This window comes from Balaenoptera musculus, chromosome 20, assembly GCF_009873245.2.
Source record: "Balaenoptera musculus isolate JJ_BM4_2016_0621 chromosome 20, mBalMus1.pri.v3, whole genome shotgun sequence".
Taxonomy (NCBI): domain Eukaryota; kingdom Metazoa; phylum Chordata; class Mammalia; order Artiodactyla; family Balaenopteridae; genus Balaenoptera; species Balaenoptera musculus.
Window position 1 is genome coordinate 23,094,782 of NC_045804.1, and position 27,576 is coordinate 23,122,357.

General features: G+C 52.2%; 3 protein-coding genes across 10 annotated transcripts; all 3 read left to right on the top strand.

The window, feature by feature from the left end:
* Window positions 1-41: 41 nt before the first annotated feature.
* On the top strand, window positions 42-7,425 carry ACBD4 (acyl-CoA binding domain containing 4). Of its 8 annotated transcripts, none has more exons than XM_036835902.1 (11): window positions 1,008-1,141; window positions 1,246-1,354; window positions 1,537-1,666; window positions 1,924-2,044; window positions 2,101-2,200; window positions 2,480-2,600; window positions 2,823-2,909; window positions 3,231-3,301; window positions 3,392-3,467; window positions 4,185-4,324; window positions 6,730-7,425. In XM_036835902.1, exons 3-11 carry the CDS (start codon window positions 1,579-1,581, stop codon window positions 6,850-6,852), a joined length of 927 nt encoding a protein of 308 aa, XP_036691797.1. In that variant the 5' UTR covers window positions 1,008-1,141; window positions 1,246-1,354; window positions 1,537-1,578; the 3' UTR covers window positions 6,853-7,425. The 8 variants fall into 8 exon arrangements, with proteins under 8 accessions (XP_036691794.1, XP_036691796.1, XP_036691795.1 ...); XM_036835905.1 differs by having other exon boundaries at window positions 1,015-1,141; window positions 2,116-2,200; XM_036835907.1 differs by having other exon boundaries at window positions 1,020-1,141; window positions 2,116-2,200; window positions 3,395-3,467.
* Window positions 7,426-11,474: 4,049 nt separating this feature from the next.
* On the top strand, window positions 11,475-14,339 carry HEXIM1 (HEXIM P-TEFb complex subunit 1). The gene has a single exon (XM_036835908.1). The coding sequence runs from the start codon at window positions 12,181-12,183 to the stop codon at window positions 13,222-13,224; it is 1,044 nt and encodes a 347-aa protein (XP_036691803.1). The 5' UTR covers window positions 11,475-12,180; the 3' UTR covers window positions 13,225-14,339.
* Window positions 14,340-20,127: 5,788 nt separating this feature from the next.
* On the top strand, window positions 20,128-25,422 carry HEXIM2 (HEXIM P-TEFb complex subunit 2). Its single transcript, XM_036835898.1, has 4 exons — window positions 20,128-20,386; window positions 20,779-20,873; window positions 21,899-22,009; window positions 24,424-25,422. The coding sequence occupies exons 1-4, from the start codon at window positions 20,269-20,271 to the stop codon at window positions 25,210-25,212; spliced, it is 1,113 nt and encodes a 370-aa protein (XP_036691793.1). The 5' UTR covers window positions 20,128-20,268; the 3' UTR covers window positions 25,213-25,422.
* Window positions 25,423-27,576: the final 2,154 nt, after the last annotated feature.

The window sequence follows — 27,576 nt, forward strand, 5'->3', positions numbered from 1 at the left end:
ACTGGAGGTGGGGAGGGAGGAAGGCTCTGGCCATGACGCCATAGGATTAACCCTCTCCGCGCCCGGCCAGTTGCAGTCCCCAAAGGGGTAGAAGACTGCAAGCTGACTGGTCTGGAGAGGATGGGGTGGCGCTAAGCCTGGAGACCCCGGCAGAATCTGTGGTTGGAGGCTTGGACAGGTTGGCACCCCCGCCGGGCCTTTGATCGTCCTGGGAGGGCCACCGCACGCTGCGTAGATGTCCTTGGCATCAACTTACGGGTGAGCGTCGAGTGCGGGTTCCGGTGACCGTGTCATGCGTACACTTACTACATAAGAAACCACCAGAGTATTTGTGCGCGAGGGGTGGGATATGTGCGTCTTCTGCAGCAAGTGCCCTGGGTCGGGGGCGGAGAGCTGGGTGCACACCGCCACTCGGCGGCGGCCGGGAGTGTGTCATCCCAAAGATAAAGCTTAGTTTCTCAGGACCTAGATTTGCCACCTACCGCTCTACTCCATTCTCAGATATCCCGGACCCAGAGATTCCGTCCGTGCTGGCTGGCGTCTCCACGCCTCTCTGGATATTCTTTCTAAATATTTAGTCTTCTCCTCTGTACTTTTAATCCTGCAATTCCTTCCTCCAGAAATGACCTTCCTCATTCTTCTCCTGGCTTACTCTTAAGGCTCCCAAACTCAGCTCCAGTGTCCCTCCTTTAGAACCCCTGACCTCAGAACATGATTCCCCTTTTTATCCCCAGCGCCTGTTAAGTGTCTGGAGAGCTGAGTTGCGTGGCTCGAATCTGCGGGACCTGGGTTCAGCTGACTAAGCGGGTTTCCACCAGAGGGGGCGCAAGAGACAGCGTCATTTCACGGTGTCCACCAGGGGGCGCTTCCGCCTGCCTCTGGCGGTCCAGGGTTGAGGAACCAACCCGCGGATTTGCCCCGCCTGATTGGGAGAGGCACCGCTAAACTATTTGCATAATCTCGAAAGGGCCGCGTTGAGTGGTCGAGGTGTAGACGAAATCTGAAACGGGCTCTCTCATTGGCTTAAATTTTCCCCCTTGCTCCGCGTCCCCATCCGGGCCAGACCCGTCCAGGAGGTCAATCGGAAGCCTCCGGCTAGTGGCGAGAGGGAACCCAGGTGTCCGGGCAGTGGGCGCTGAGGGTGAGTGCCGGGCGGCTGGGCAGCTGAGCCGGGGTATGGGGGGCCGGGGTGGGAGGATGTTTGCCCCGCCCTGACTCCTCTCGGCTTGGGGTTCTCCTGTCTAGGAGTTGCAGATGTGCATCTAGAGAGGCACCGCGACCCTTGCCACCTGTCTCTCCACCCACACACCGAGATCCTCTCCACCCATCCTGGCCCCACCCACGCTGCCTTGGGGTAGGAAAAGGAGTCTCCTCAGTCGCAGCTTCTGACCTCCCGGGGTGTCTCACTCAGGCCTCTAAAGAGCTTAGTTTGCTCCTCTGGAAAATGGACCAGTGACTTACAGCGGCGTGTGCCAGGGAGGAGTTGGGGGCGGGGGGCGGCCTGGAGCCTGCTCACACACAGGCTTGTTCTTGCAGAGTCGCTCAGAAGTAGGGCCCCAAGGCTCAGAGCAGCTGGGTATGGGTACCGAAAATGAAAGTCCAGAGCCGGACTGCCAGAAACAGTTCCAGGCCGCAGTCAGCGTCATTCAGAACCTGCCTAAGAACGGTGAGGGCATGGGGACCCGCATTTGGGGGTCAAGACGACTGGGGTCCGCCTCCCAGGAGGCTTTGATCCTGGCAGTTTTTACAGACAATCCCTGCCTGAGTTGTCCTGGGGGTCCCCTCTGCCACCTGCCCCTGTCCAGCTGCCCTGGGAGGGACCCCTCACCATCTCTGCCCTCCCCAAGGGTGGTTCTCCCCCCACCTCCATCCTCTTTGAGCTGGGAGTGATGCTCTCTCTTCCACTTCCCAACCCCTGCCCAGGCTCTTACCGCCCCTCCTATAAAGAGATGCTGCGATTCTACAGCTACTACAAGCAGGCTACCATGGGGCCCTGCCTGGTCCCCCAGCCTGGGTTCTGGGACCCTATTGGACGTTATAAATGGTGAGCTCCCCATCGGCTGGGCAAACAAGCCTCAGCTGTCAACCAGCATTTCACAGCCCTCTGTCCCCCAGGGATGCCTGGAACAGCCTGGGAAAGATGAGCAGGGAGCAGGCCATGTCCGCCTACATCACTGAAATGAAGCTGGTGGCCCAGAGGGTAGGGAGAGGCTGCGGACTCCTCTCTGTGACCAAGCTCTCAGCCAGGTGGCCTGCCCCCCACCCTTCCAGTCTGACCCCCATTATGTTTCCTGCACGTTGCTACCCCTATGGGAATTACCACCTTCATGCTGTTCCCCCACCCCTGCCTGTCTCTGGTTCCCGACTGGGCACAAGGTGGGGAGGTATGACAGGGCAGAAGCAGGGTGGAGGCAGCCCAGCTCAAGGGGGCAGTGGTGGGAGGGGCCAGCCCTTCCCCATTAGACCCCCTCCTGCACAGGTGATCGACACGGTGCCCCTGGGCGAGGTGGCAGAGGACATGTTTGGTTACTTCGAGCCCCTGTACCAGGTGATCCCTGACATGCCGAGGCCCCCGGAGACCTTCCTGAAAAGGGTCACAGGTCAGGCCCCCAGGCTGGGAGCTCCACGAGTGCTGACTGAACTGTCTCGGGGGGCTGCTCTGTTGGAGGGGAGCCTGGGGGCAGAGGGCTCTAGGTGATGTCCCTGTAAGGATCGCAACCAGTGCCCCTGATGGGGTGGGTCTCAGGCAGAGTCCATGGCTAACTGGGGAGCAGGGGCCTGTTGTCTTCCCAGCCCCACCTCTGGGTGTTGTGTCTCCGCAGGTTGGAAAGAGCAGGTACTGAATGGAGATGCTGAGCCTGCCCCAGAGCCTCCCTGCCTTCCCAAGGAACCAGCACCCCCAAGCCCAGGTCAGTGCCTGGGCAGGAGGGGCAGAGGCCCAAACCCAGGCCAGAGGTGGGGGGGACCTCCAGGCAGGGTGGAGGGGAGCAGGCTAGATGCCACGCTGTGCCTGTCACGCCTCATGCCCAGACACTGAGACCTCCTGTGCTCCTAAAGGCCAGGGGCAGGTTCTGGGATTCCTGTTCCAGGGCCCCACTCAGGGAGCTATCTGGGCCTCTTGCGGCAGTATCTCTAGTGTGTCCTGAACAGATGCCTCTGCCTAGATGCACCCGCCTCCCCTCCCTCCGTGGCCTCCCTCTTGTCACTAACCCTACTCATCCCCTTCTCAGAGTCCCAGCCACCCAGGGACCAGGACTCTGAGGTTTTCTGTGATTCCATGGAGCAGCTGGAGCCTGAGCTGGTGAGACCCACTCCCATTGCCTCCCCTTCCCTACCCCACTGGGCCCTAGCTGCTCCCACCACCCCCCTTGGACTTTGTGACTCTTCTCAGCAGGTTTGGGCAGAGACGGGCGCCCTGGGAGGAGAGCTCAACACCAGAAACAGCACCGAGTCTCCTGCAGAGAAAGGTGAGCCCCTGCCTGACCCTTCACCCACTTCTGCCGTTCCCATGGTTCTGGTGCCCTGGGCCTTCCCCTGGCTGCCCTCATGGGGAGAGGTGAAATCCAACGCTAGGCACTGGAGAGAGCAGCCTCTGCCCAGGAAGGGTTAAAGCCAGACACTGGCCTGGATGGGCAAAGTCCCTGCCCAGCCTCCTCTCTGAGGGCCACCAGGAGTCTGTACCCTTGGCTGGCGCTGAGGAAGGGCAGCTGGGGTAGAATTCCTAGACCAGCTCTCTCACCTACACCTATGTGGCCTTGGGAGTCATCCTCTCTCTCTGGGTCTCCCATTTGGGACTCTATTAGGAGAACGAGTTCTGCCCTATCCCTTTCTAGAACTTCCAGTGTGCCACGTCCCATAAGGGGCACTTTCCTAAATATTATCTCCTTTATTCCTCAGAGCGAGCAGCCCTGTGAGGGAGATGACATAATTTTCAGTTGACCAACGAGGCTTAGAGAAGTTACTGACTTGCCCAAAGTCACAGAGCTAAGTGGTAGTGCTGCTGGGATTCAAACCCCTGGCAGCCCATTACTCAGCCACATGGATGGGCTTTACAAGACTCACACTTGGTACAAGGGATCGCACTCTACTCTTACTCTTCCCTGGACCTGCCCCAGCCTGCCACCACCCTGCCCCTAGCTGAGTTGCCTCCTGAGTCCCCTTCCCTGTGTGTCTGTGCACTGCAGGGAGATTGGAAAGCACCCTGCTGGGGCCCCAGGAATTGGACACATGGCTGGTGGGGACAGTTCGGGCGCTGCAGGAGAGCATGCGGGACGTCCAGGGGAGACTGCAGAGCCTGGAGAGCATGGCTGTCCCCTGCAAGCAGGTGAGCCCCGTCCGAAGGCCCAGGGCAAGATTGGGGCAGAACTTTGAGGGTCTCCTTTCTGGGCTCTTCATCCAGCCACTTCTGTCTTTGTCCCCACGTCTCTGCCTGCTCACACCTCTGCCTTCTCCAGAGAATGGTGTGGCTCATGGTGCAGGCAAGGAAGTCAGGGGATCTGTAGTGCATCCAGCCTGGAAGTGGGAGAGGCCCTCCTTTCCTGCTCTTATCTCCCTCTGCCTGAAGAGTAACTGAGGACAGATGGAATTCCAACAGTTGGAGGGGCCAGAATGTGTCTGCTCTTTGCGTTGGGGCTGGGGGGGGGGGTTGTCCCTATTGCCCCTCAGTCAGGACTTCTGTTCCCAGATTTATTGTCTCGCCCTCCCCAAATTCAGCCCTTGCATCCCTCACTCCCTCCTCTCAATTTCTAGATCTGCTTGCCCCTTACACCTCTGCTTATGCAAAATAAATAACAGCAGCCATTTCTGGAACCCCAGCTGTGTGTCAAACACATTACCTGCATTATCTCATTTTATCCTCAAAACAAACCAGTGAAATAGGTTTTCTTTTCATTTCCCTTTTACTGATGAGGAAACTACAGCTCTGAAATGTTGAGTAACTTACCTGAGGGTACACAGCCTGGAAGAACCTCACAGAGCTGCTGTGAGGATTAGATGAGATAATGCATGTAGGTGCTTCCGCAGTGCCTGGGAAGGACTTCTCAAATGGGGTTCATTGTTAGATTAACATTAAGTAATGGAGCTGGGAGTGGCCGTAGGTCTGTCTCCCACCAAAGCTGGCATCCACCGCTCACTATGAGTGAGTCTGTTCTTGCGAAGCCTGGAGTGGTGGGGGCAGGGGACGGCTGAGTTCCTGGATGCGGGGGAATCACTCACGTGACCCTTCACCCCCTTGGCACAGTGGGTGTCAGCCAGGTTGGCAGGAATTCCCTCAGATCCACAGCAGCTAACCTTTCAACACTCACCCCCCAGGGTTTTATTTATTGTTTACCTTTTACTAATTTTATATGCTGAAGATTTTAAAGGTTTCCACCCTGAGATACTTGGGTTTGCATCTCTAAAAATAAGGACATTCTACTACCTAGCAAAAACAACATTTTATCACACACGGTAATTCCTTCATATCATCAAATACACAATCCAAATTCAGATCGCCTTTTCCAGCTTCCCTGTCTGTCCAGGCCAGGAGCCTCTGTTCTTAAGACTCTGTTAGTCTAGACTAGTCCCTCTTCCTTGCTACTGACTTGCGGATGAGACTGGATAGTGGTCCTGTAGAATGTTCCACTCTTGTGGTCTGATGACAGCCTCCTGGCTAGTTTACATGACCAGATTACATCAGAGGTGAGATGTTCTTTCTTTACATCAAGGGACACATATTTGGATGTCCTACCATGAATGATTCTAGCGTGGACCACTAGCAGGGATGAAGGGGTGACAGTCTGTTCCCACCACTTGCAGCCAGGGAATGTCCAGTTCCCCATCAAGCCCATTTGACACACAGCTTTTGACAATTGATAGATACTCCTTGCCTGGATCAATAATTTATTTACTGGTTACAAAAAAACAATGTTGACTTTTAAATTCTATGATTCCTTTAACATTTATTAGCTGTCATTTTTCTGTAGAGTTTCCCTGATCATCTAGGATTTCCCTGAAATACAGTGCCTTATGGAAGGCAGAATAAGTGCTTAATTCTTTCTCTTTAATTATCTATTTTTAGAGTAAGGAGTTGATTTAACAGCCACCTCAATGGTGATAAATTTCCACTTTCTCTTTGAGTATCATCATGAACTCACGGATTTTAAAGACTCAGTATTTCAGCCAACTGCAATCATCATTCTTCTTGATGCCCAGGCTGTCACAAGTTTGGTGGGACCCTCCCTTTCAAGCTGGGTCCTATGTTCTTGTAATCTGACCTCATTAATCTTTAAAAGCTTCCTTGCTTCCTGGTACAAGACATCTCACTTTCAATTCTACCTTCCCTGCTCCAGACCTAAAATCTGCCACTTCTCCATTCAGCAGAGAATGGTATTTAGAAACTAAAATCTGAGCACCCAGGGTCCTCATTTGAAATATGTGGCACATCCTTTACAATATGGGGTGTTCGGGCCACACCAACAGGGTCACTGCTTTGTGGCCCAGAGGAGACAGCCTTGAAGCCAGTCTCTCCACTCAGCAGCCTCTCCAGCCTTCAGCCTTCTCAGCACCTTGGAGGAGGATATGGGAAAGAGTTAGGGCTCAACGTGTCAGGGACTAACTGGGAGCCCCAGTCCTCAGACTGGGGAGAGGGAGGCAGAAGCTCCCACCTGAGCTCTGCAAGCAGGTTGCGAAGGAGGGCCCAGCCTGTGCTGAGGCCCGGGCTGGCTCCTGACTCTCTCCTCTTGGCGGCAGAGGCCTCCGCCCCGTGCCAGGCCTTGGCCCCTCAGGCTCTCTGCTCCCACGCTGCTCTTCTTCCTCCTGTGGCCCTTCATCGTCCAGTGGCTCTTCCGACAGTTTCGGACCCAGAAGAGGTGACTCTCAATGGAGGAGTCTGCAGCCAACGGAGGAGACTCTGAGTCTTCCTAGAGTTTAGGAGAACGGCGTTAAACCCGGCTCCCACCCCCTTCCTGCCGCAATTAGTGTTTGCCTTGGCACCCCTCCCCTAATGGGGAGCCGGATAAGACCCCACTCTTCCTGCAGCTCCACAGGAACTCCCCTCCTCGCACCCCCAACCACCTCAACCTCCCTGGGGAGGCTGCACGTGTGGTGCACGTCCCCAGTTCAGGGTTGGCAGCTGATTCAGGGGCAGGGCTGCCGGGTCTCAGCCTCTGCCTTCCCCACCCTCTGGGTCACCTGACTCCTTTCCCACCCCAGCCTCTCCCCGAGGAGGCTCAGCTTGTGGGCAAGTTGGGACTTGGGCCGGGGCCTGGAAGAATGATTGGCTGGGAGGCCCGACCGAGCTGGGGAAAGGCGGAGAGAGCTAACCCCGGGGGAGGGGAGTCTGCTCCGTTTTCCTGGCCGCCCTACCCCCACATATACTCAGGACGTCTTCACTAAACATTAACTTACAAAAGAGTGTTTCACTAAATAAAATAAAACCTTCATCTTCTGCCGTCTGGGCTGCCACGGATTGAGGCGGGAAGCGGGTCCGGGGCGCACGAGCCCCAAGTCCCTTCCCTGCCCCTCCCCCGCTGCCCGTGGACGGCCCCGAGAGGCCAGCGGTTGGCGTCCCAGAAGAAGCATTTCCCCGCTCCCCGGGCCAGTGGAGGCAACAGCCCAGGGTCTGGAACGGAGGCGGAGGAGATGCAGGCGGAGGGGGCGGCGGGATGCGCCGCGGTTGGGGCGGGGCCAAGGCCGAGGCCCCGCCCCCCGGCCCGTCGTGGCCAGGGGGAGGGGGAACCGGCGAGCTAGGGGTGGCGGGAGGAGAGGAGCGCGGCGGGGTCCGGGCAGCGGCTCCGTCCACGCCCGAAGGGAAGGGCGGCTACTCCCTGCTCTGCGCGCCAGGCGTAGGGTCGGGGCCGAGACCCCGGACCCAGAAGTGCTCACTGCCTCTTTCCCCTCCTCAGCTGCTCGCTCCCCGTGCCCCCGCCCGGTGACCTCCGCGCTCAGGCTTTCCCAGGGAACTTTCTGGAAGGCCAAGGCCGGCGGGAGCTTCGTTCCCGCCCCTCCCTGAGGAGTGGGGGCGGGGCCCTGCACGGGAGCCCCGGTCGGGGTAGGCCCAGTGCCGGAGTGAGCAGAGACCTCCGGGGGTCGCTGGCTGCTGCAGACTGCTGGGGCTCCGAAATTTTGAGTTAACGCGTGTGTTAAGGATGGACAACTGGAGGGCAGTGGAAGAGGGACCAAATTGATGCTGGGGACGCAGGAGTGGGGCGGAAGCCAGCTCCACCAGTTGCACATACTAGCTGTGTGACCTGGGCAAGATTCTTAACTGCTCTGAGCCTGGGTTGCTTTGTGAAATAACGATGAAGATCTCTTCATCATAAGGCACTCCAGGGGTTTAAGTGACCAGGACAGGGGCTTCCCTGGTGGCGCAGTGGTTAAGAATCCGCCTGCCAATGCAGGGGACACAGGTTCGAGCCCTGGCGCGCCACAACTACTGAGCCTGCGCTCTAGAGCTTGCGTGCCACAACTACTGAAGCCCGCGCGCCTAGAGCCCGTGCTCTGCAATAACAGAAGACACTGCAATAAGCCTGTGCAGCGCAACGAAGAGTAGCCCCCTCTCGCCACAACCAGAGAAAGCCCGCGCACAGCCAACAAAGATCCAACGCAGCCAAAAATAAAAATAAAAATTTTTAAATAAATAAATAAATAAATGACCAGGACATGTAAAATGCCTAGCATAGAGTTAAACCTCAGCTAATATCAAGGTGCATGGCCTCCTTTCATAGAATTCTAGAATTACAAACTATCAGTCTGGCCACCCCTCCCCTAATAGGACAAATGAGTCCATACAGCTGAGCCCTGTCCAGTAGACTGAGGTTGGGCTCAGTTTACCTTCCAAACCCCCTAAGTGAGGGTACCCAGGAATCCTCAGGCGTCTGAAAATGTAACAGTTTGGAAGTCTGTGACTCCCAGTCGAGTTCTCTGCAAAGACTCTTTTCCTCGGGGAGCTCCCAGTGTGAGGGGCAGCTCTTGCTCCCGGGAAGCCTCCTGTGTGACTGATGAAGCAGCACAGAGGAGGGGCAGGCTTTTCAAATAGACCTGAGTTCTTGGAAGCCCAGGGAAAACAGGCTAGGATGTTCAACCTCAAAACACCTGGATGTGCCTCAGGGTCACTCTTGCTTGCCTCTCCCTCTGGGCATACCCATCACCACTTCCCCACAGAACCACTCCTGAGTCCCCAGACAAGTCCTGTCTTGGGATGAGATGCTTGCTCTTCATAGAATGCCCTACTTCATGCTACTCTGCCTGAAAATGCTTCATCTTTCAGAGACAGCCAAGAAGTCACCTCCTGCATGAAACCTGTCCACAATTCTCAACTCCTAAGCAACTTGGCTCACAAGATCCTACCAGGAGTTTCTTCACTTGCTTACTGTGGTTTGATGGCCTCTCTACACATTACCTGAGTAGCAAGGATGACATTTTATTCACCATTGTGCCCTTCTATCCGATGTTTGCTAAGTGAAGAAGGGCCTGGGGTACTTCCCTGGTGGTCCAGTGGTTAAGACTCCCCACTTCCACTGCAGAGGGCCAGGTTCGTTCCCTGGTTGGGGAACTGATATCCCTTATGCTGTGTAGTGCAGCCAAAAAAAAAAAAAAAAAAAAAGGAGGGGGGCGGAGAGGGTAAAAAAGGAGAGAGAAAAAGAAAGAAAGAAATGAGGACCTGAATTAGGCTGAAGCTGCTGGGGATGAAAAGGAACCAAATCTAGCGTTCTTACGAAAAAAAAGGAATTCTGTGTTTGTGACAGAAAGAAAAATGGCACGGGGTCACACACAAAGACCTTCGCTTTAGCTGAAATTGCCACTCAGTTGTCATGTGACCTTGGACAAGTCAATTTCTGAGATTTCTTATCTCTAAAATAGAGACAATAATCCCTACCTTGCCTAACTCACTGGCCTGTGGTGGGGCAAATGGTTGTGTGTGTAAAAGAACGTTGTGCGGTGGGAAGTGGTTGGAATGTAATACACGGCAGCTGAGGAAGAAATAGTAAGAACAGTAAGAATAGAACGGGTCACTGTGCGTGTGGCAAGTGGGAGACACTGAGATTTCGGGGAGATTCTAGGCCTAAGTGATTTGGGCGGAGGGTTTGGGCTACTCCCGGCCCCTGTCCTTTGGGCGGGAGCTTGGAATCTGGAGAATTTTCACAAGGAGCCTATGTCGCCGCCCCCCTCCACCCCGCCATGAATCTGTCCCACAGTTCTGGGCCAGAATCCCCCTGCCTCCATTTCTGGGCAAGGCTTCCTCCTCACGGAAGCCTCTGGCTCTGCTTCCCTCCCGGCGTTGCCCAGCGCCCACTGACGAGGAAGAGCGTCTGTGGATGATTCCCCCTTCTCTCTCGACTAGCCAGGGTTGATTATTTCAACTCAGTATTAACTTCGAACCCCTCCCCCAACAAAGAGGCTCATCAGCAGCCCTGGACTCTCCTGTCCGGGCTCAGGAAAATTTCCTGGTCGGTTCCCAACTGAAGAGACCAAGACGGCCCCAGAAGACCATTTTCTTCGATAGAAGCTGAGGCCCGGGGAGGGGGAAGAGGGGGCGAGGCCTTACAGGCCGGGGTCTCGGGGGAGCCCAGGGCGCACACCCGGTGCTTCCCGGCCCAGGCGAGAGCCTCGGTCACGGCCCACCATTTTGCACTGGCCCCTGGGGCGGCGGCGGCCCAGGACTACGCTGGGGCTGGGACTCGGCCACTTTCGGCCAAGGGTCCCGAGGCCAGTCCGAAGGCGGACGTCAACCGGGACTCGAACCTGCTTTCTCATTTTCCGAGGCCTAGTCCGAGGTTGCTGCCCTAACGCAGTCACACTGTCCCTTTAAGGCGGCACTTTTTATTCTTCATTTGTTTACTTCTTCATGCGCTTTTTTAAACAAAAATGCGTTCACAATATCCTTCCGCAAACGTCAATCCCAGTCACTAACCACACACCTTAAAGACATTCCTATAATTTTAAGAATCGAGAATTATTAGCCATGGGCCAACATCTCTCTTTACAGAATTAAATCCTCGTTTACACTTTAGGGACTACTTTTTAGGAGTAAACCATTCTTGCTTTAGCTAACAAGTGTTTATGACGTTCAGAACCTTTCCGCTGAGGACAGAATACAATAGTAGCCTTTAAGACGCACCTTTTCATAAAAATATTCTGTGCGGGCCCTCATAGGCCATCGAATCTTCTCTTATTCCTGAAGCACAATGGTATGGTCCAGAACCCGCCCCATCTTCTCTGCGATCGGCCTTCCTTCCTCGGCAAGACATGTGCCTCTTGACCAATGGGCGCTCACGTTTCTCTAGCGAGGGATAAGCGATGGAAGGAGGTGGCCTGGAAGGCGCCCCCGACGCGCCCTGGGATTGGCTACGTCGCACGGCGCGCGAGGACGGCGGGCCTGAAAGATGGGAACTACGACTCCCAGCTTCCTGCGATGGGGACTCCGTTACGCATGCGCGTGGGCGGGGCGCACCGTCTTCTATATAAAAGGGGCGCAGAGGGCTGGGAGGCAGCAGTTGGAAGTTGGCAGGTGGAGAGGCAGGTTGGGAGGGGAAGTTGGGGGAGGAGGCGGAAGAGGAGCTGTCGGAGGGGGGAGGAGGGAGGGAGGAAAAAGAGGAGGAGGCGGAGGAGAACTGAGCTGAGCAGAGCATCGAGCCAAAGGGGAGATGAGTTTGTCTGTCCTCGGCTGAGGCTCCGGCCGGGCCTAGGGAACTGGGAGCACGGGTTGGAGCGACACCCGTGGAAGTGGGAGGAGGTGGCTCTGGGACTTTAACCCCTTGTGGGCTCTGCGGCAGGGGATTTAACCCTTTGTGGATCCGGCCCCTCGGAGTCAGCGTCATCGGGTAGTTTTAACCCCTTCGGGGCTGGGTTTAACCCATTGGATTTAACCTAATCTCCTTGCCCACCAACTCCTTGATCGCGAGGGCGCTCTGCGGGGAGGCTTGAGGCCCACCCCTCTGCACAATACCTACTGTTCCTGCTGCTGCACCCCCTTGGACCCGCTAGCCGGCCGCGCTGTGGGCCCTTAACCCTTTACTGACTTGAGCGCCCCCAAATTGCAGTTGGAGTTTGCTGACAGAAGGATTGGCTGAAGGCATCACTGCAGGAATTACAGACCGAAGAGGACTGTGTTGGACATTTTTGAAAGAAAAGAAAACCCTTTTTTCCTTAAGGACTTACAGCCAAAATTCTTCAGACTCCGAGAAGAGGATTCTGTTAGCAATGGCCGAGCCACTCTTGTCAGAGTATCAGCACCAGCCTCAAACTAGCAACTGTACAGGTGCTGCTGCTGTCCATGAAGAGCCGAACTCTGATCGCCCCCCAGGCGCGGAGGAGCGGGTGCCCGAGGAGGACAGTAGGTGGCAATCGAGAGCGTCCCCCCAGTCGGGTGGCTCTCCGGGGCAGGGCGGGGAAGGGAGCCTGGAGCTCCAGCCGCCTCCCGTGCAGACCCAGGTCTGCCCAGAATCCAGCTGTCCGGAAGCGGGTGAGAACGGCCAGAATGGGGACGACTTGTCTGCTGGCGGTGCCCCCCAGCCGGCGGCGGGAGGGGAACAGAGGCCGAAGGCCAACAAGTTGGGGGCTTCTGCCGCAGGGGGCGAGGAGGCGTGGGGACAGCAGCAGAGACAGCTGGGCAAGAAAAAACATAGGAGACGCCCCTCCAAGAAGAAGAGGCATTGGAAACCGTACTACACGCTGACCTGGGAGGAGAAGAAAAAGTTCGATGAGAAACAGAGCCTGCGAGCTTCGAGGATTCGAGCCGAGATGTTCGCCAAGGGCCAACCAGTGGCTCCCTATAACACCACGCAGTTCCTCATGGATGATCACGACCAGGAGGAGCCGGATCTTAAAACCGGCCTCTATCCCAAACGGGCCGCTGCCAAATCTGACGACACCAGCGATGAGGACTTTATGGAAGAAGCGGGCGAGGAGGATGGGGGCAGCGACGGGATGGGAGGAGACGGCAGCGAGTTTCTGCAGCGGGACTTCTCGGAGACCTACGAGCGGTACCACGCGGAGAGCCTGCAGAACATGAGCAAGCAGGAGCTCATCAAAGAGTACCTGGAGCTGGAGAAGTGCCTCTCGCGCATGGAGGACGAGAATAACCGGCTGCGGCTGGAAAGCAAGCGGCTGGGCGGCGACGACGCGCGTGTCCGGGAGCTGGAGCTGGAGCTAGACCGGCTGCGCGCCGAGAACCTCCAGCTGCTGACGGAGAACGAACTGCACCGGCAGCAGGAGCGAGCACCGCTGTCCAAGTTTGGAGACTAGACTGAAACTTTTGGGGGGGAGGGGGGCAAAGGGGACTTTTTACAGTGACGGAATGTAACATTATATACATGTGTATATAAAACAGTGGACCTTTTTATGACACATAATCAGAAAAGAAATCCCCCCTGCCTTTGGTTGGTTTGGTAAATTTAGCTATGATGTAGCTTGTGTGCTTTCTCCTGTTCTTTAATTATGTGAAACTGAAGGGTTGCTTTTCTTGTTTTCCTTTTTAGGAGTTTTTTTCTTTTTTCATGTGTAATTTGACCAATTTATAAAGCATTTTTCTGTTAAAAATCCCCTCCTTAAATGGAGCTATAAGGTGGCCAAATCTGAGAACCATTAAATTCATTCTAGTTATAATAAATTTAATATTTGTAAATGTAATGTAGTTTCAGTGTGATTTCTAGAGCTAATTCAGAATAGTACTGATATATGTGATTGCGTTTTTGGGGGGGGTGGGTAAAGGAATCATCTAATTTGTCCATTTTCAAAAAACAATCTTTAATGGGAGAATTTTCAATTTGCCCAGTTTTCCCTTGAATGGGTTTTAGTGTGCTACAATACACAGTTCCGGCAAAATATAAAGATTTAATTATCTTCAATACTTAAGTATGCTTGTTTTCTAGTGCCTTGGTTTTCTTTCTTGATGCTGGAGAAATAAACCAGTGTTGGGTGTTTGGGGAGTAGAAAGTAACTACAATCAGCAGCTTAAAATTTTAATTCTGCTTCTCAGTAGCCGTTCAAAAGTCTATTAACAAAAACGTAAGCCTAATTTGGCAGTTTGTCAGGTTAGACAACTGACAGCCTCATTTCATTCCTACAAGTGTGTTTTTAGTAATTCCCCTCTCCTCCCAATAAGGCTGGAAGGAGTTCTTGGATGCCTGGAAAAGGCTCTTCGTAAACCTCTTGCTTTCTTAGTGCAAGCAATGGTTGGATAAACTTGTGAGGCAGCTCTATATGTTAAAATATTCAGAGGTAGAGAATATTATATTTATAGAGGAAATGGCCATTTGGGGCATTCCAAGGACTTAACCTTAATTGTCCAATACTTAGGTGCTCCCTATACCAAAAAAAAAAAAAAAAAAAGGAATAGAAGCTGTCCACCTTTCCATGAGAGTCAAACTAAAATTAGAAATGCCCCCTCACTGCAAACCAAATGTAAAGCTTCTGGTTAAGGAGCTAAATTAAGTCCTTAGGGGCCAAGTGGGAACCGTGCACCTTCCCTATACAGCCGCTATTCTCTATCTCCTAAACTACTGATAGCTGCTTAGTCCTTGAGTAGTTATGCTCTTGAAAATGCAGGGAGGCCCTGGGAATTAATTTCTGCCCCCAAGTCGAAATTGTAAGATTGTTCCCTCCTGTCACCACGATTAACCCAGCCCATCTTTACCTGCCCTGTGTCAGTGTTTCCCTAGAGCAACTGCATTGTTCAAATCACTAGCACAGGGGTTCCTTCACATGGGGCCTTAGAAACCATAGGGGGCCTTGGGCTCCATGAACCCCATGCAATTATATGTAGACTTGTATTACGTGTACATTTTTCTGGGGAGAGGGTTCGAGAGAATCATGAAATTATCAAACTCCTTGAAGGTTAAGAACCCCTGGGAATAAAACCTCCCATTGGGAAGCTTGCTTTTGCAGCTAAATGAAATAGTGGAGGTGGTGGGAATGTCAACAGTGAAATGCACCTTATGATGCATGAGGAGCATACACAAATCCATGAATCAAGGGAAATTATGGCAGTTAAGACTGACTCAGAGCCTTCAAAGCTGGACTGAGCTGGCCCTATTTTGGCAGATGGTCCACTGGAGGCGATGTATGATCAGCTTTTCCTTTGGCCTAAAAATTATATTAAAAGTCTATTTTGGGGACTTCCCTGGTGGTCCAGTGAGTAGAACTCCTTGCTCCCAATGCAGGGGGCCCGGGTTCGATCCCTGGTCAGGGAACTAGATCCCGCATGCATGCCACAACCAAGAGTTCACATGCCACAACAAAGAAGGCTGCATGCCACAAGTAAGACTCGGCCAGCCTAAACAAATAAATAGAAATAAATCTTAAAAAAAAAAAAAAAAAAAGATTAAAAAAAAAAAAAGTCTATTTGGAAATAGTTTTTGTGTTTTTAATTTTCCTTCTGCCATGACGTCATGCAGCAGTCCCAGAAGCAGCAACACTGCCCTCTGCCTTTACAGTGCACAGCAGAAGCCTCATTTTGACTGAACTATATAGGTTGCAGCAGTGATGACCTCTGATTTCAGAACCTCTTCTTACTTAACAAGATGGATTTAAATATAACCATCTTGTTTCCCCGACTATTAGAAAGACTCTTAGTGCATTTATCATCAGGAAAAAAGTGTAAGCTTTAGGAGACATTCAATCCAGTCTTGAAAAATATATATTTAGTTTTAAGTAACTGTCATAAATTACTTTGATTTACCTTGAGATATGCAACTTTCTGTCTGAATTTTGCTTTCAAAGGCACCGACATTTTACTGCGTTTATTGCATTTATGTTCTTAGAATGATGAGATTTGTGCAAAATTTCAGTTTTCTATCAACAGTTTCTAGACTGAAACACTTGACTAACGTATTGCTCTAAGGGCAGAGAGAGAAGACTCTGAATTACCTATACTAACAGGATCATGACAAATGATCCTCAAGTCCACTCTAGCCTTTCACTAAAGGCTTTTCTGCTAAACATTTTAAATGAGCTGCTCCAAAGATCATGCTTACACATTAGCAATTTCAGTTCTCTTTCTTATACTGGGGCCTGGATATCCAGCCAGGGTAAAGCACTTCCCAAATTTTGGAGACAGCTGGCTGGACTGCTTAATCCTCCTTTGAGTAAGGAAAACTTTTCTTGGGCTAGCCTATAACCTAAAGTGGCCCTCAAGAGACAGAGCCCTTTAGATTTCAGTTTGCAGGGGAACAAGCCAAGGAGCTCCAGATTGGTTTAGTTCTGAAAAATGGACTAGGTATCTCTAAAGAGAGGAAACATTATAAAATTAGACCAGACTAGGAGTCAAAAACCAGGCTCCTAGTTATACCTTTGACAAATACTAGCAGTACAACCCTGGACACATCTCTTAAACTCTCTGAGCCTCATTCTTCATCAGCAAAATGGGGCCGTGCCTGCTTCACGTAACTGCTGTTAAGTATTAAAGGAGACAGAATGAAAATAGGCTATCCAAAAGTAAGGTACCATTGGTATTATTACTCGTTCTTTTTAAGACCAGAGCAGATGCCCATTTGATCAGTATTTTAATTTTCACTTTGTCCAGAGTAAAATAAAAATCCTTTGCTTGGGGAAATATAAATAAATATACTTTACCCCAGTGACTTCAAAAGTGAGAGAAATCAAAGAAGGAATCTACAGAAATAAACAAAATCCACAACTAAATAGTCTACCTTCAGAAAACCACTGTTTAGTCAAATATTAGGTAATGTACTACAGGTGTCCCCCTGTCCACTTACACCACCAGCAGGAAACAAGTATTCACAACAGTGTGACAGAAAAGCTGGCTAGAGTTAAATAGCACTGTACTTGTACCTAAGTACACCTGAGTTTGTGAGTTTTTTTAAATGATTTTTCACATTTCTCAAGCAAGATTATTGGAATAAAATTCCACTATCCTTTCTCATGTAAAGTGTAAATGGTTGTTGCTAGAAAAAAAAACTAATTTTTAAAAGTAAGTATCAAATTCAGGCCCTGAAGAGTGGGATCTGCTGACCAAAGGGTAATAGTCATACTCTGTAAGTAAGACAAAATATATGGTCTAAGAGGCGAAGATTCACTATTTGGCCAATTTCTGCCAGTTGTCTTTGAATGCTGGAAAGCATACAACCTCATTTCATTGCTTGTTGAAAAAACAAAGGCTGGTTTTAGACAGATCAATAACACAGCTCTCACAAATCCTCCTGAATAAAGTTTTTCTTGGGCTTTACTTAGAGGCAGTTCAATTATGACAAATGATGTAACATGCGTAACAGCAGGAATAATCCTAGCAGTTTACTAACAAACTTCTGCACACCAACAAAATTCTTTCAAATGGTTGAGCTGGTACCAGGAACTGTTGGTAAGTCTCCTGAAACAGCTAGTGTGATTCTTTCCCTCAATACAGCACCAAGAGCAGTTACATTTGGCTTAAAATTTTCCAAAAAGAGCAAAAATTCAGAAGAGTGTTGTAAACCCTCATCTGAAGGCACATTCTATTTGATACATCCACTGACTGTGTGTGAAGTGTTAAAAAGCCCTGGATCTACGGTGAGCAAAAAGGATATTCCTGAAGGAAAATGTGGGAGTTGTAGAGTGTTCCATGCACAAGAATTTGAGAAAATGACAGCATCACTGCTCTCGTAAACCACTGAGTAGAATTTGTCCTAGACTCCAGAGCGTCAGAGGAGAAGATTAATTTGAAGTTCTGAAGTCGGCTTTAAGCACGCAATTCTGCATACCTGGATAACTCCAGGACAACTTTCAGCAAAGGCAGAAGACCAACCAGAGGATGGAAGGGAATGTCTAGGAGGTTAGTTCTACCCTCCTCTCTGGGTCTTACTAAAAGTGCATTTAAAACGGCAAACATTTGAATTTAAAAAGAGAAAAGACAGAGAAGAGGATGGTGAGGGCTAAACAAAGTAAAAAACTAACTGGAAATCACATAGTTCAGAAGCAAGTATCTTCATCCTGAAGAGGAGGACTGCTGCAAAGAATTACTCCTACCTCTGTCAATGAATGCTGCTCACACATGGCCACTACTCCCAGGAGGTGGCCATCAGGCAAACGTAAAACATCCAGGACTTGCGGTAACAACTGCTTGGTACCCTGAGACTGACCCTCGTTCAACCTATTTGGATGGCCCATGGCAACCAAGGCCACACTTTGGTAAGGCAGGCCTCCCAACTGCCCCAAATAACCTTTGAAGCAGAAGTCCTAAAGTTCCCAAGTAAAGTTAGAGCAAGTAAATGTTTACATAGCCACTGAAGAGTAGTTACTCAAGGTATTTATGAGGGAGGCTGCATTGATACCATTTTCAAATTAGGAAACTGAGGCATATAGGGTTTGTAGAATTTGTCATAAACCACAAAGCAACTCATCTGAAAGAGGAGAGCTGAGGAGGAAGTTGAAGGTCTAGTTGAAAGTTAGACGCACATTAGACTCAGCAACAAAATGGCCAGTTTGGCCTCATCTTCAGGATTTGGCCTCTAGCCAAGCCAACCAAACCTGTGGTAGCACACACAGAAATAGAACTTGGAGTTCCTAACTTCCAGTGCTGTGTTTTGCTCAGTAGATAACCAAGGGACCATTGATTAACTGATTTTACTCCCAACTTTTCTTATCAAGGCATGGAAAAGCTTACGGGTCAACCTTAAATATGATAAGCTTTCATCTTTAAAAATGAGTACCAAATTTCTGCACCTGGTACAGTGTTCTCCACTTAGTAGCTTCCAAAGGTTTAACTAGATTAATCCACAATGGAGGATGAATCACAGTCTGAGATCCTCCGCCATTAAATTCTTGACAGAGGAACCACAAAGATAATCTTTAAAGCCCCTTTCAGCTATAACTATTTAACTCCTACCAAGTTAGTGTCAGCTTTTCCTAACTGGCATATTCTCTTGATCTGAACAACAGTGTGAAGTGAACATGACATAAGCCAAGTCAACCCACAGCATGAATCAAGTGTCCTGAAGCTTTATTTAGGATAAGTGGTTCAAATTTTAGATTAACCTGAGTCAAAGGTGATCGTATTTTTGCAATCCAGTTCTAAGACTTTCTCTGAGAACATCTTGGGGGCAAAGGGAGAAAACAGTTAAAGCTATGGAACTGTCACTCTTACAACTTAAAAAAAAAAAAAATCACTTTATTAATAGGAGGAACAGGGCTTCAGTTCCGAAGAAACTTTGCTATTAAGGCCAAATGCTTAGGAACGATTTGACCATCTGTAATCAGCAATGAGACGCATCACAAGGTACCCTCTAAGATAAAGCTCACCGCCCACTCTCCTAATTCCGAGTCTACCTAGGCATAATTGCAAGTGACCTTTTAGCAACATTAAGCTACCCCTGACCTATGAATCTCTCTGAATTTAGATTTCAAGCAGTAAGAAACAAAATGGTTTCATCTGCAATTCAAGAAAAGAATTTCACATCAAACTTCAATCCTTAAGAAGCTGCTACAGCTATAAGGTTGAGTGTTTATTTTTCTCAAAGTAGGTTTCCCCTGCTCCCCCAAATGCCACATATATGAAGTAGCTCAAAACTGCAATTTCTATTTTGGTGGCCATCTGGGATCCACAGAAGTGACTTTCAATTACTTGGAATTTCAAAATAGAGGTTCCCTAGTAACAATGCACCAGTGGCAAAATACTCCCCCATTTTGTTTCGTCTGTGGGAGAAAAGTTCTTTAAACTGGAAAGAATTTGTAGCCTTATAAAGACTACATTGGAATTAGTTCGTTTTTTCCTTTAGGAGGGCGGCCATCTCCAAAAGTTTTGGTAAAAGTTATGGCTCAGATTTCAAAATGCAAACAGATGTTCCTGAAGCATCCGAAATGGGCCACTCCATGTTTATTCCCAGAACCGTGGCGACTCCAAGTTGTTTTGTGTCCCAACTCTGCAAAGGGCAAAAGCCCAAACCCCTTTGGTGTCAAACTTTAAGAGAAGTGGAACAGCACACTTTTGGAGTTTCCCAAAGCGGCTGGCGACGTGCGAGATCAGGTCGTTCTGAGAATCGGGGCTGGACAGGAGAGATCTCGAGGGCAAGAGCGCTCAGAGATTTCCACGTGCCCCGATCTAGCTGGTCCCTGGGGAGAATCAGTGGTTGCTACAGTAGGAAGAAGGCTGTTCCTGTTCACAGCCCTGGCCGCGGGATGGCCTTGGTGTACGGGGGGGAGATGGTGGGTGCACCTGGCTCTCTGCCCTCGGAACCTCCAGCTGACTGCCACGCCAGAGGGGCGCGCGGCCGGAGCTGCGACCTCCACCCGCCCCCGCGGCGCCCATAAAAGTGGGGGTTCCCGCTACGCCGGGCCTCGCCGCTATACCCAGGCCGCATGGGGGTGGGGAAAGAACTCAGCGGAGCTCGGCCTCAGGATCTGCGCCCCCGTGGAAAGAGCAGAGGGGAGTCATTTCACCCGGTCTCTCCTCAGCTGGGGTCTCGGGAAATACGCGGTAATTACCCAAGAACCCCGCCCTCTGTGAGAGGCGAGGCTGCGGGGCTGCCGGGATGGTTTGAGGACCGGGCCCAGCCAGAGAGACTCCAACCTTCACCCCCCCGCGGTCCCCGGTCCCACCCCCCGCCGTCTCCCGGCGCCGCCACTTCAGGCAGCCCACTCGGCCCGGCCTCTCCCCGCGCCCGGACCACCCCCCATGGGGTGCTCTCACTGCGCAGCGAGTCCCTCCGCTGCCTCCTCCCAGCCCAAAATGGCGGCGGCGGCCACCGATCCTTCTCGTCGCCTTCCTCTAGGGCCGAGGATCCCTCCGCGTCCAAGCCCCTCCCCTCTCAGCCGGATCTGTTTTCTGCCCAGTAAAGATTAACGCCATCAATGAACTCTTTAATTGAGCTCGGATAGGTGGATCGACTTGTGCTTCCGCACAGCTAATCGTTGACGAAAAAGGGAATATTGGCAGGCGAGTGGGCCAATCAAAGGAGGCATCGGTGAGCGCGGGACGCCGCTCGCGCAAGGGTAGATGGGTTTTAGAGTTTTCTGTGTGCTTGTTGACGTTACAGGCTCTTGATCCGCCTTCCCCAGCTAGAAGAACTACAATCCCCAGCAGGCACCGCGCTGCCAGGCCGGGGTGGGGGGGCCTCCCCCCAACCTCAGTGCCTGAGCGGCTTGACCAGAGCTGCAGCAACTGCAGCAAGAGGTAGGGCTGAGGCGTTGGGAATTGCACAGACAGGCGGTCGCACAGAAAGACACACAGATGTAGTCCTGTGCATAGCCCCTGACAGCAAATAGGTCAGTTCCGCCTTTGCAAAATCTCCTTCCCGGATCATTTCCCCTCTTCCAAGGAATCCTTCCTTATCCCTGTTGGGTTTCCCTCCCAGCTGCCTGTAGTGCGAAGACTTCTCCTTACCCTTTCCTCCGTTTCCCATCCTGAGAAGAAGGAGGGAGGCAGGCCAGGCCCTGTAGATGAAAAGGCCTCAGCCCCAGGCTGGGCCCAGTCGTGTTTTTTGAGGTGTTGACTTCTGGAGCCCAGCCTGGGGAGGAGGTGGGGGCCTGCAGTCAAGGTTGGGGCCTCTGGAGGCAGTGGGGAAAGGACTCCTCCTCGGGCTTGTCGGAGCCACCGACCCACTCCACTCCCAGCCTGACCAGGTCATTGCTGTGTCTTCGCCTCCCCAGGCAGTCTTTTCCCCTCTTTGGTTGCTGGGGGAACAAAGCTTAGGCCTAGCTTCCTAACTGCCAGCCTGCCTCAGTGAGTTTCAGGAGAAGAGTATAGGATCTAAGCCCTGGCCTGGGCCCTGAGGAACCCGACTGGGAAGATGGCCCCTTAATCCCCATTTGACCCCTTGCTGGCTGGAGGTGTGAAAACCAGGCTGCAGGCGGCCCTTCATTTGAAAATGAGGGTGTGCAGGTCTGGTGCTACAAAATGGCTGCTGCTGCCTTGGTAAAAATTTGCTGGGTAGCCAGAGTCTTCCTGAAAATTCTCCCTCGGGACTTAGGTTTCTATTATTTAAAGCAGGTGTCACTAGTTAAAAGGCATCTGCTGAAAGATTTGGAACAGAAGAAGGTGGCTACTCCAAACCAGACCAACTATAACACAGAGTCACCAGCAGCCCTGGAGGAGGCTAAGGTAAGCCCCACTCTCCCAACCACCTGAGTGCCCTGAACACGGGTCCTGCCAACTGGGATCCTGGCTTCTTGTCTCAGATGTGTTAGTGGATTTGGAAAACCAGTATTTTTAAATGAGTCCCCACTATGCGCTGAGCAATATGGCAGATGTTAATTCTGCGCTATCTCATGAAATCCTAGTAGCCATTCAGGGTAGAAATTACTATTTCCATTTCAAAGAAGCTGATGTTCTGAGAGCTGACATGCCTTTTCTAGAATCATGCAGCCAGCAAGCAGAAGACCCAGGGTTTAAACTTAGCGTCTTGAACAACAGAACCCTGCCTTGCATTTTTGTCTAGGCTGAGAACCAAGTCTGAAGCAGGGAGAAGAGTTTGAGCCATCGGTTCATAATTTAGGATGGAGGTTAGGGGGTAGGAAATCACCCAGGAGAGAGGGGAGAGACAGATTGTATCAGGCCCTCAGAGAACATCACCTTCTGATCTGGCAACAGGAGCCCAAACCCTCCCACCCTGTGCTCTCTCTCACTGGCCCCCACCTTGCCCATTCTTCTCCCTTAGTCCACAACTCCCTATAGGTAAGGGGGGAACTCTAGTCCTCTGATCCACCCTACCTAGCTACTTCCAGTAAATTTTCTAGATTTATTTAACTTGGAGTTCATGGCATGTCAGGGCCTGAAGGTTCAGAGAGGGCAAATGACTCACCCGGGATCACACAGCTTATCTGCAATAGTGGTAATGGTGGAAAGGGGACAAGCCTTCAGGAGGGAGGCAGCATGTGGGGCTGAGGGGCAGGGCTGGCTTGGGTGGGGGGAAAGATCATGGGGGACATTCGCTGAGGGCTGGGAACGGGTGAATGATGTGCGCACCGAAGCGAGACCCCCTGCCTCGGACTTCCCAGCGGCCTTGCCTCTTCCTGGGTGGGGCAGAAGGTCTCCTCAGTTGGCCCAAGACACTGGTGGAGACAAGGCCTGTCACTCTTGATTGTATTGTTACTTTATGACATTCTCCCTGCAGGTAAAGTAACAATACAACACAACAAACAACACACATGTACACACACTCCAACGTACCCCATCCCAAATTATGAAGAGAACTTTGGGGTCTCCAAAACGCACATTAACACACCTCCAACTCTTACAGGGCTGCATACACCTCTCAGTACACTCCCTACACTCGTGTAGACCCATGCTCAGATGTCTCTGAACCGTGTTGAACATTATAAAACACTGTGCCAGTGGTGGTGGTTATTATTAGAATTCCCCAAACCACAAACTTCCAGCAATTCATTCTCCTCCCCCAGACTCAGTACTCCCACCCTCACCACGGCAGAGATAAACAGATGCCCTGAACACACGCACTCTTGACAGAATCCTTTCCGCCTCTTAGATAAGGTGTAGAATTCTCTGGGCTACAGACTGGAGATTGGCCCTTCCTCTCCCTAGTGCTTTCCTGCCCCTCATGTAGAAGAGTGATACCAACTTGTGCCTGGAATAAATACACTCCATTCACCCTAGAATGACAGAAGCGAGAGTCTCATGTTCCAGTATCTTTTGGATCCCCCCCACTTCTGGGCTTATGTCATTTAACATATATTTATTGAACACTCACCTTGGGCCATGCTTAGCGACACAGTGGTGAGCTGAACAGACAGGACACATTCTTCTAGGAGAAAGACAAGTGGTAAATGGTAATGTGCTAAATGCTAAGTGGGACATTAACTGTCACATGACAGGGAGTCACTGGGAAGGGGAATGGGGGCTGCTTAGATAGGGTGGTCAGGGAGGGCCTCCCTGAAGAGCTGACATTGGAACTTAACCCTAAAGGATGAAAAAGAATCAGCTACGCAAGTAGCTGGAAGCAGGATTGGCAACATGATTTGTGGGGTCAGTGCAAAGGGCTCTTAATTCAAAAATTACTAAGAAGTTCAAGACAGTGACAGCAGAGCATTAAGCAAAGCATGGGGCTTTTCTGAATGGGGGCCTCTGTGGGACTGTACAGGTCACTTACAAGGAAACCAGCTCTGTCTGAAAGATAAGCTTTCTAGGAAGAGGGAAGAGCAAGTGCCGTTTGGGCTTCTGATCAACCAATAATACATCAGGAGCCACTTCCCATCTCATTTGAAAGAGTATTTATTGAATGTCTACTCTGTGCCAGGTACTGTTCCAGGCATTGAAATTACAGAGTGAAATACACAGGCAAGATTCTGGCTCTCACCATGAGTTTGCTTGGGGAGGGTTGGGGGACAGACAGTAGACAGGTAAGCCCAGAAACAGACAAATGGTTGTAGAAGGTGTGAGGCTAGAGAGGGACCAAGTGAGCTGGGTGCGGGCAGGTCGGCTTCAGGCTGGGTGAACAGAGGATTCTACCATGGGACGGGCCATCTGTGATCTGTCCTCCTTTTTTCCTCTCTCTTTAGATCTCTCGTGTTCCTGGGAGCCCCAAAACATCCCCTGAGCCTCATGACCCTGGAGGTTCCCTGCCCCTGACACCCCGGATGGAGAGCCACTCAGAGGAGGAAGATCCTCCTGGCAGTGGCCTAGGCTGGAACGGTAGGGGTCCCCGGGCCCAGAGCCCAGGGAGCTGCTCAGTGGAGGCCGTACTGGCACGGAAGAAGCACCGCCGGCGGCCTTCAAAGCGCAAGCGGCACTGGCGGCCCTACCTGGAGCTGAGCTGGGCCGAGAAGCAACAGCGGGATGAGAGGCAGAGCCAGCGGGCCTCCCGGGTCCGAGAGGAGATGTTCGCCAAAGGCCAGCCCGTGGCACCCTACAATACCACCCAGTTCCTGATGAACGACAGAGACCCCGAGGAGCCCAACCTGGATGTGCCCCAAGGGGCCTCCCACCCAGGCTCCAGTGGGGAGAGTGAGGCCGGGGACAGCGACTTGAGGGGCCGAGCTCATGGGGAGTTCCAGCAGAGGGATTTCTCTGAGGCCTATGAGCGCTATCACACTGAGAGCCTGCAGGGCCGCAGCAAGCAGGAGCTGGTGCGCGACTACCTGGATCTGGAGAGGCGGCTGTCACAGGCCGAGGAGGAGACGAGGAGGCTGCAGCAGCTGCAGGGGTGCACCAGCCAGCGGCCCTGTCGCCAGGTGGAGGAGCTGGCCGCTGAGGTAGAGAGGCTCCGGACGGAGAACCAGCGGCTTCGGCAGGAGAACGAGATGTGGAACCGAGAAGGCGGCCGCCGTGGTGGGGAGCCGGGCACCTAGGGGTGCCCCCCCATCCAGGCTGACCCAAGGAGAAGGTCCTGTTTTGTACACACTCAGGCCAGCCGAGTCTCAAGGAGGCAGGTCTCAGCACCCCTGCGCCCCCTGAGAACAGCTAATTTAGGTTCCGGCTTCCATCTTGTCATTTCCACAGTTTGTTCTTTGATGTCATCTTATTTTTCACAAAGGAATTAAATGATTTTGGTGAGATCACATGGGAGTGGCTAGCATTGATTTCACTAGGGCTGCTCTGAGAATCAAAGCACTTCCATCGCAGAGAGGCCTGGGGCTGCCCCCAGCCTGGGAGGACAGCAGACCCCTGCATTGGGGGCTTCTCAGCGTCTCCAGAATGTCTGAAATCTGCTCTGTGTATCTGGGGGCCATCAGACTGCTCTGAAGGTTTTAGAGAGGGGAAGGCAGAGGCGGGAGGGGTCTCAGTCAGGAGTCACCAGGTTCAGCCAGAGCCTGACTTAAGATGCAAGATTGCTGTGAGGAGCTGGGAACTTCCCCTGGAGGAGAGAGGGCTAGGCTCAAGTCCAGGGGTTTCTTCAGGGTTTGTTCCCAGGCTCCCTGTATTTTCTCCTATCCTCCCCGCAGTGTAGAGGGCTGGGCTAGACAAGGTGCCTTGTGTCTCTTTGTGCTTGACAGCCTCCCCACCCGCCCCCCATCTCCCAGCTGGGGGTTGGGCAGGAGGTTAGTTGTCAGGTTTGCCCCCTGACCTCCTAGAAGAGCACTTACAAGTAAGCGCTCAAGGGGAGTTTTCTCCTGATGGAAAATAAGCCCAAGGCTGGTTGGACAGGGGATCGATCCTTAGCAGAGCTGGAGGCTTGGCTTTCGAGGTGCCTGCCATGCGTCTGTGCATCCTGCTCCTTTTAGCCTAATCACCTGTGTGGTTAATTCCCTCTGAGGTGAGCCCCTCACCTGTCTGTCTGATAGAGAGCTGAGTCAGCCCGGATATTGCCACCAACACACCAGCAGTCTTGGGCTCTGAAGCGAGCTCACACACCCCTCACACTCAGACCCACCTCTCCCCAGACACCTTGTCTCTTGTTCTTGTGGCTGCAGAGTGTCAGGCTGCGGTGGTGGAGGGGAAGTTAGTCAACTCACCAATGAGCCTGTATTGGCTCTGCCACTGTGCACAGGGAGGGGCAGAGGCCTGGCGGGCCCAGCCTAACCTCCGTTCCAGGAAAGCTCATCTTGACAGGCCACACTGGGCGAGAGAAGGGCTCAGGCCTGGGAGCTGCTGGGATGGAAATGTTGAAAAATCCTGTGTGTTGCCAGGACAACTTTCATTTCTGCCCTGTCACACCCAGACCTCTCCAGCGTCTTCTACAGCGAAGTAAGGCCAGAACAGATTCTAGGAAGGGATGGGTTTTAAGAAAGCAAAATCTCCCATCTTTGGGGTCTCCCCCAACCCAACCCTGGCTGGGAGTCCTAGCCCCCTCCCCTTTGATCCCAGACACCTCTGTCAGGAAGGGCTAGAGGAATGATTGTCCCCACTTTGCAGATGGAAAACCCAAGGCTCAGAGAGGAAGCGGCTTTTGGATTCCAGGAAAGCTGGCCTTAGGCCAGCCTTCCCCTGTGGGGTGCTAGCCAGGGAACTGAAGGCCCCTGGGCAGGGCGCAGGCAGCCTCCCAGCTGCTGCATTCCTCAGCATGGAGCTGGAGGGAGAGGGGAGGGCCAGGGCCAGGACAAGGTTGTTTACCAGGAGGCCTCTGTGTGTGTGTGTGTGTGTGTGTGTAAGTGTGTAAAAGTAACTAGGAGGGGAGAGAAGATTCCAGAGGGCTGCTGGAGTGTGGGGGAGGGGTGTGGGTGCAGTGTCGAGGGAGAGGGTGCTGGAGGTGTGTCCAGGAGGTGGCTTGGGCAGCATGTCCCTGAGCAGGCAGGAGCTGCACACGGGGGAGGGGACAGGTGAGGAGCTTGGCCTTTCTTGGCCAAGGAGCTGAGGAGCCTGGAGACAGGAAAGCTGCTGCAACCCCAACAGACACACACACACACACACACACACACACACACAATGGCTGAAGGGCTCTGGGTCAGGGTCACACTGAGGTGGGTTAATTTTCCCAAGGCTGGTGGGGCCCAGGATGGGTCAAGAAAACAGAGGAGAAAAACAAAACCAAAAACAAAACCAGAGGAGAAGGGTGTGGGATGGGAGAGTGTCAGGCGGGGCTGAGAGGGATCAGTGAAGAGTCAGTGTCACCTCCTTCCCCCCACCTGGGTCCCTGACCTCAGTGCCCAGAACCCAGGGTAGAGCTGGCGTGACTCGGGGCTCAGCACTGGGTAGAGCCAGCTCAGCCCCGGTGGCCAGATGCGGGTTCTTTTTGCTTTTCCCTCTCATGCTGCCTGGTCGTGGGACCCCACCTC

Coding starts and splice junctions, on each gene's coding strand:
- ACBD4 (XM_036835899.1), top strand. CDS start 2,042: ATGGTGAGCTCCCCATCGGCTGGGCAAACAAGCCTCAGCTGTCAACCA. Junction 2,601..2,822: donor CTTCCTGAAAAGGGTCACAG/GTCAGGCCCCCA, acceptor GTGTCTCCGCAG/GTTGGAAAGAGCAGGTACTG. Junction 3,302..3,394: donor AGCAGCTGGAGCCTGAGCTG/GTGAGACCCACT, acceptor TCTTCTCAGCAG/GTTTGGGCAGAGACGGGCGC.
- HEXIM1 (XM_036835908.1), top strand. CDS start 12,181: ATGGCCGAGCCACTCTTGTCAGAGTATCAGCACCAGCCTCAAACTAGC.
- HEXIM2 (XM_036835898.1), top strand. CDS start 20,269: ATGGGGGTGGGGAAAGAACTCAGCGGAGCTCGGCCTCAGGATCTGCGC. Junction 20,874..21,898: donor GCCAATCAAAGGAGGCATCG/GTGAGCGCGGGA, acceptor TATTTAAAGCAG/GTGTCACTAGTTAAAAGGCA. Junction 22,010..24,423: donor CAGCCCTGGAGGAGGCTAAG/GTAAGCCCCACT, acceptor CTCTCTCTTTAG/ATCTCTCGTGTTCCTGGGAG.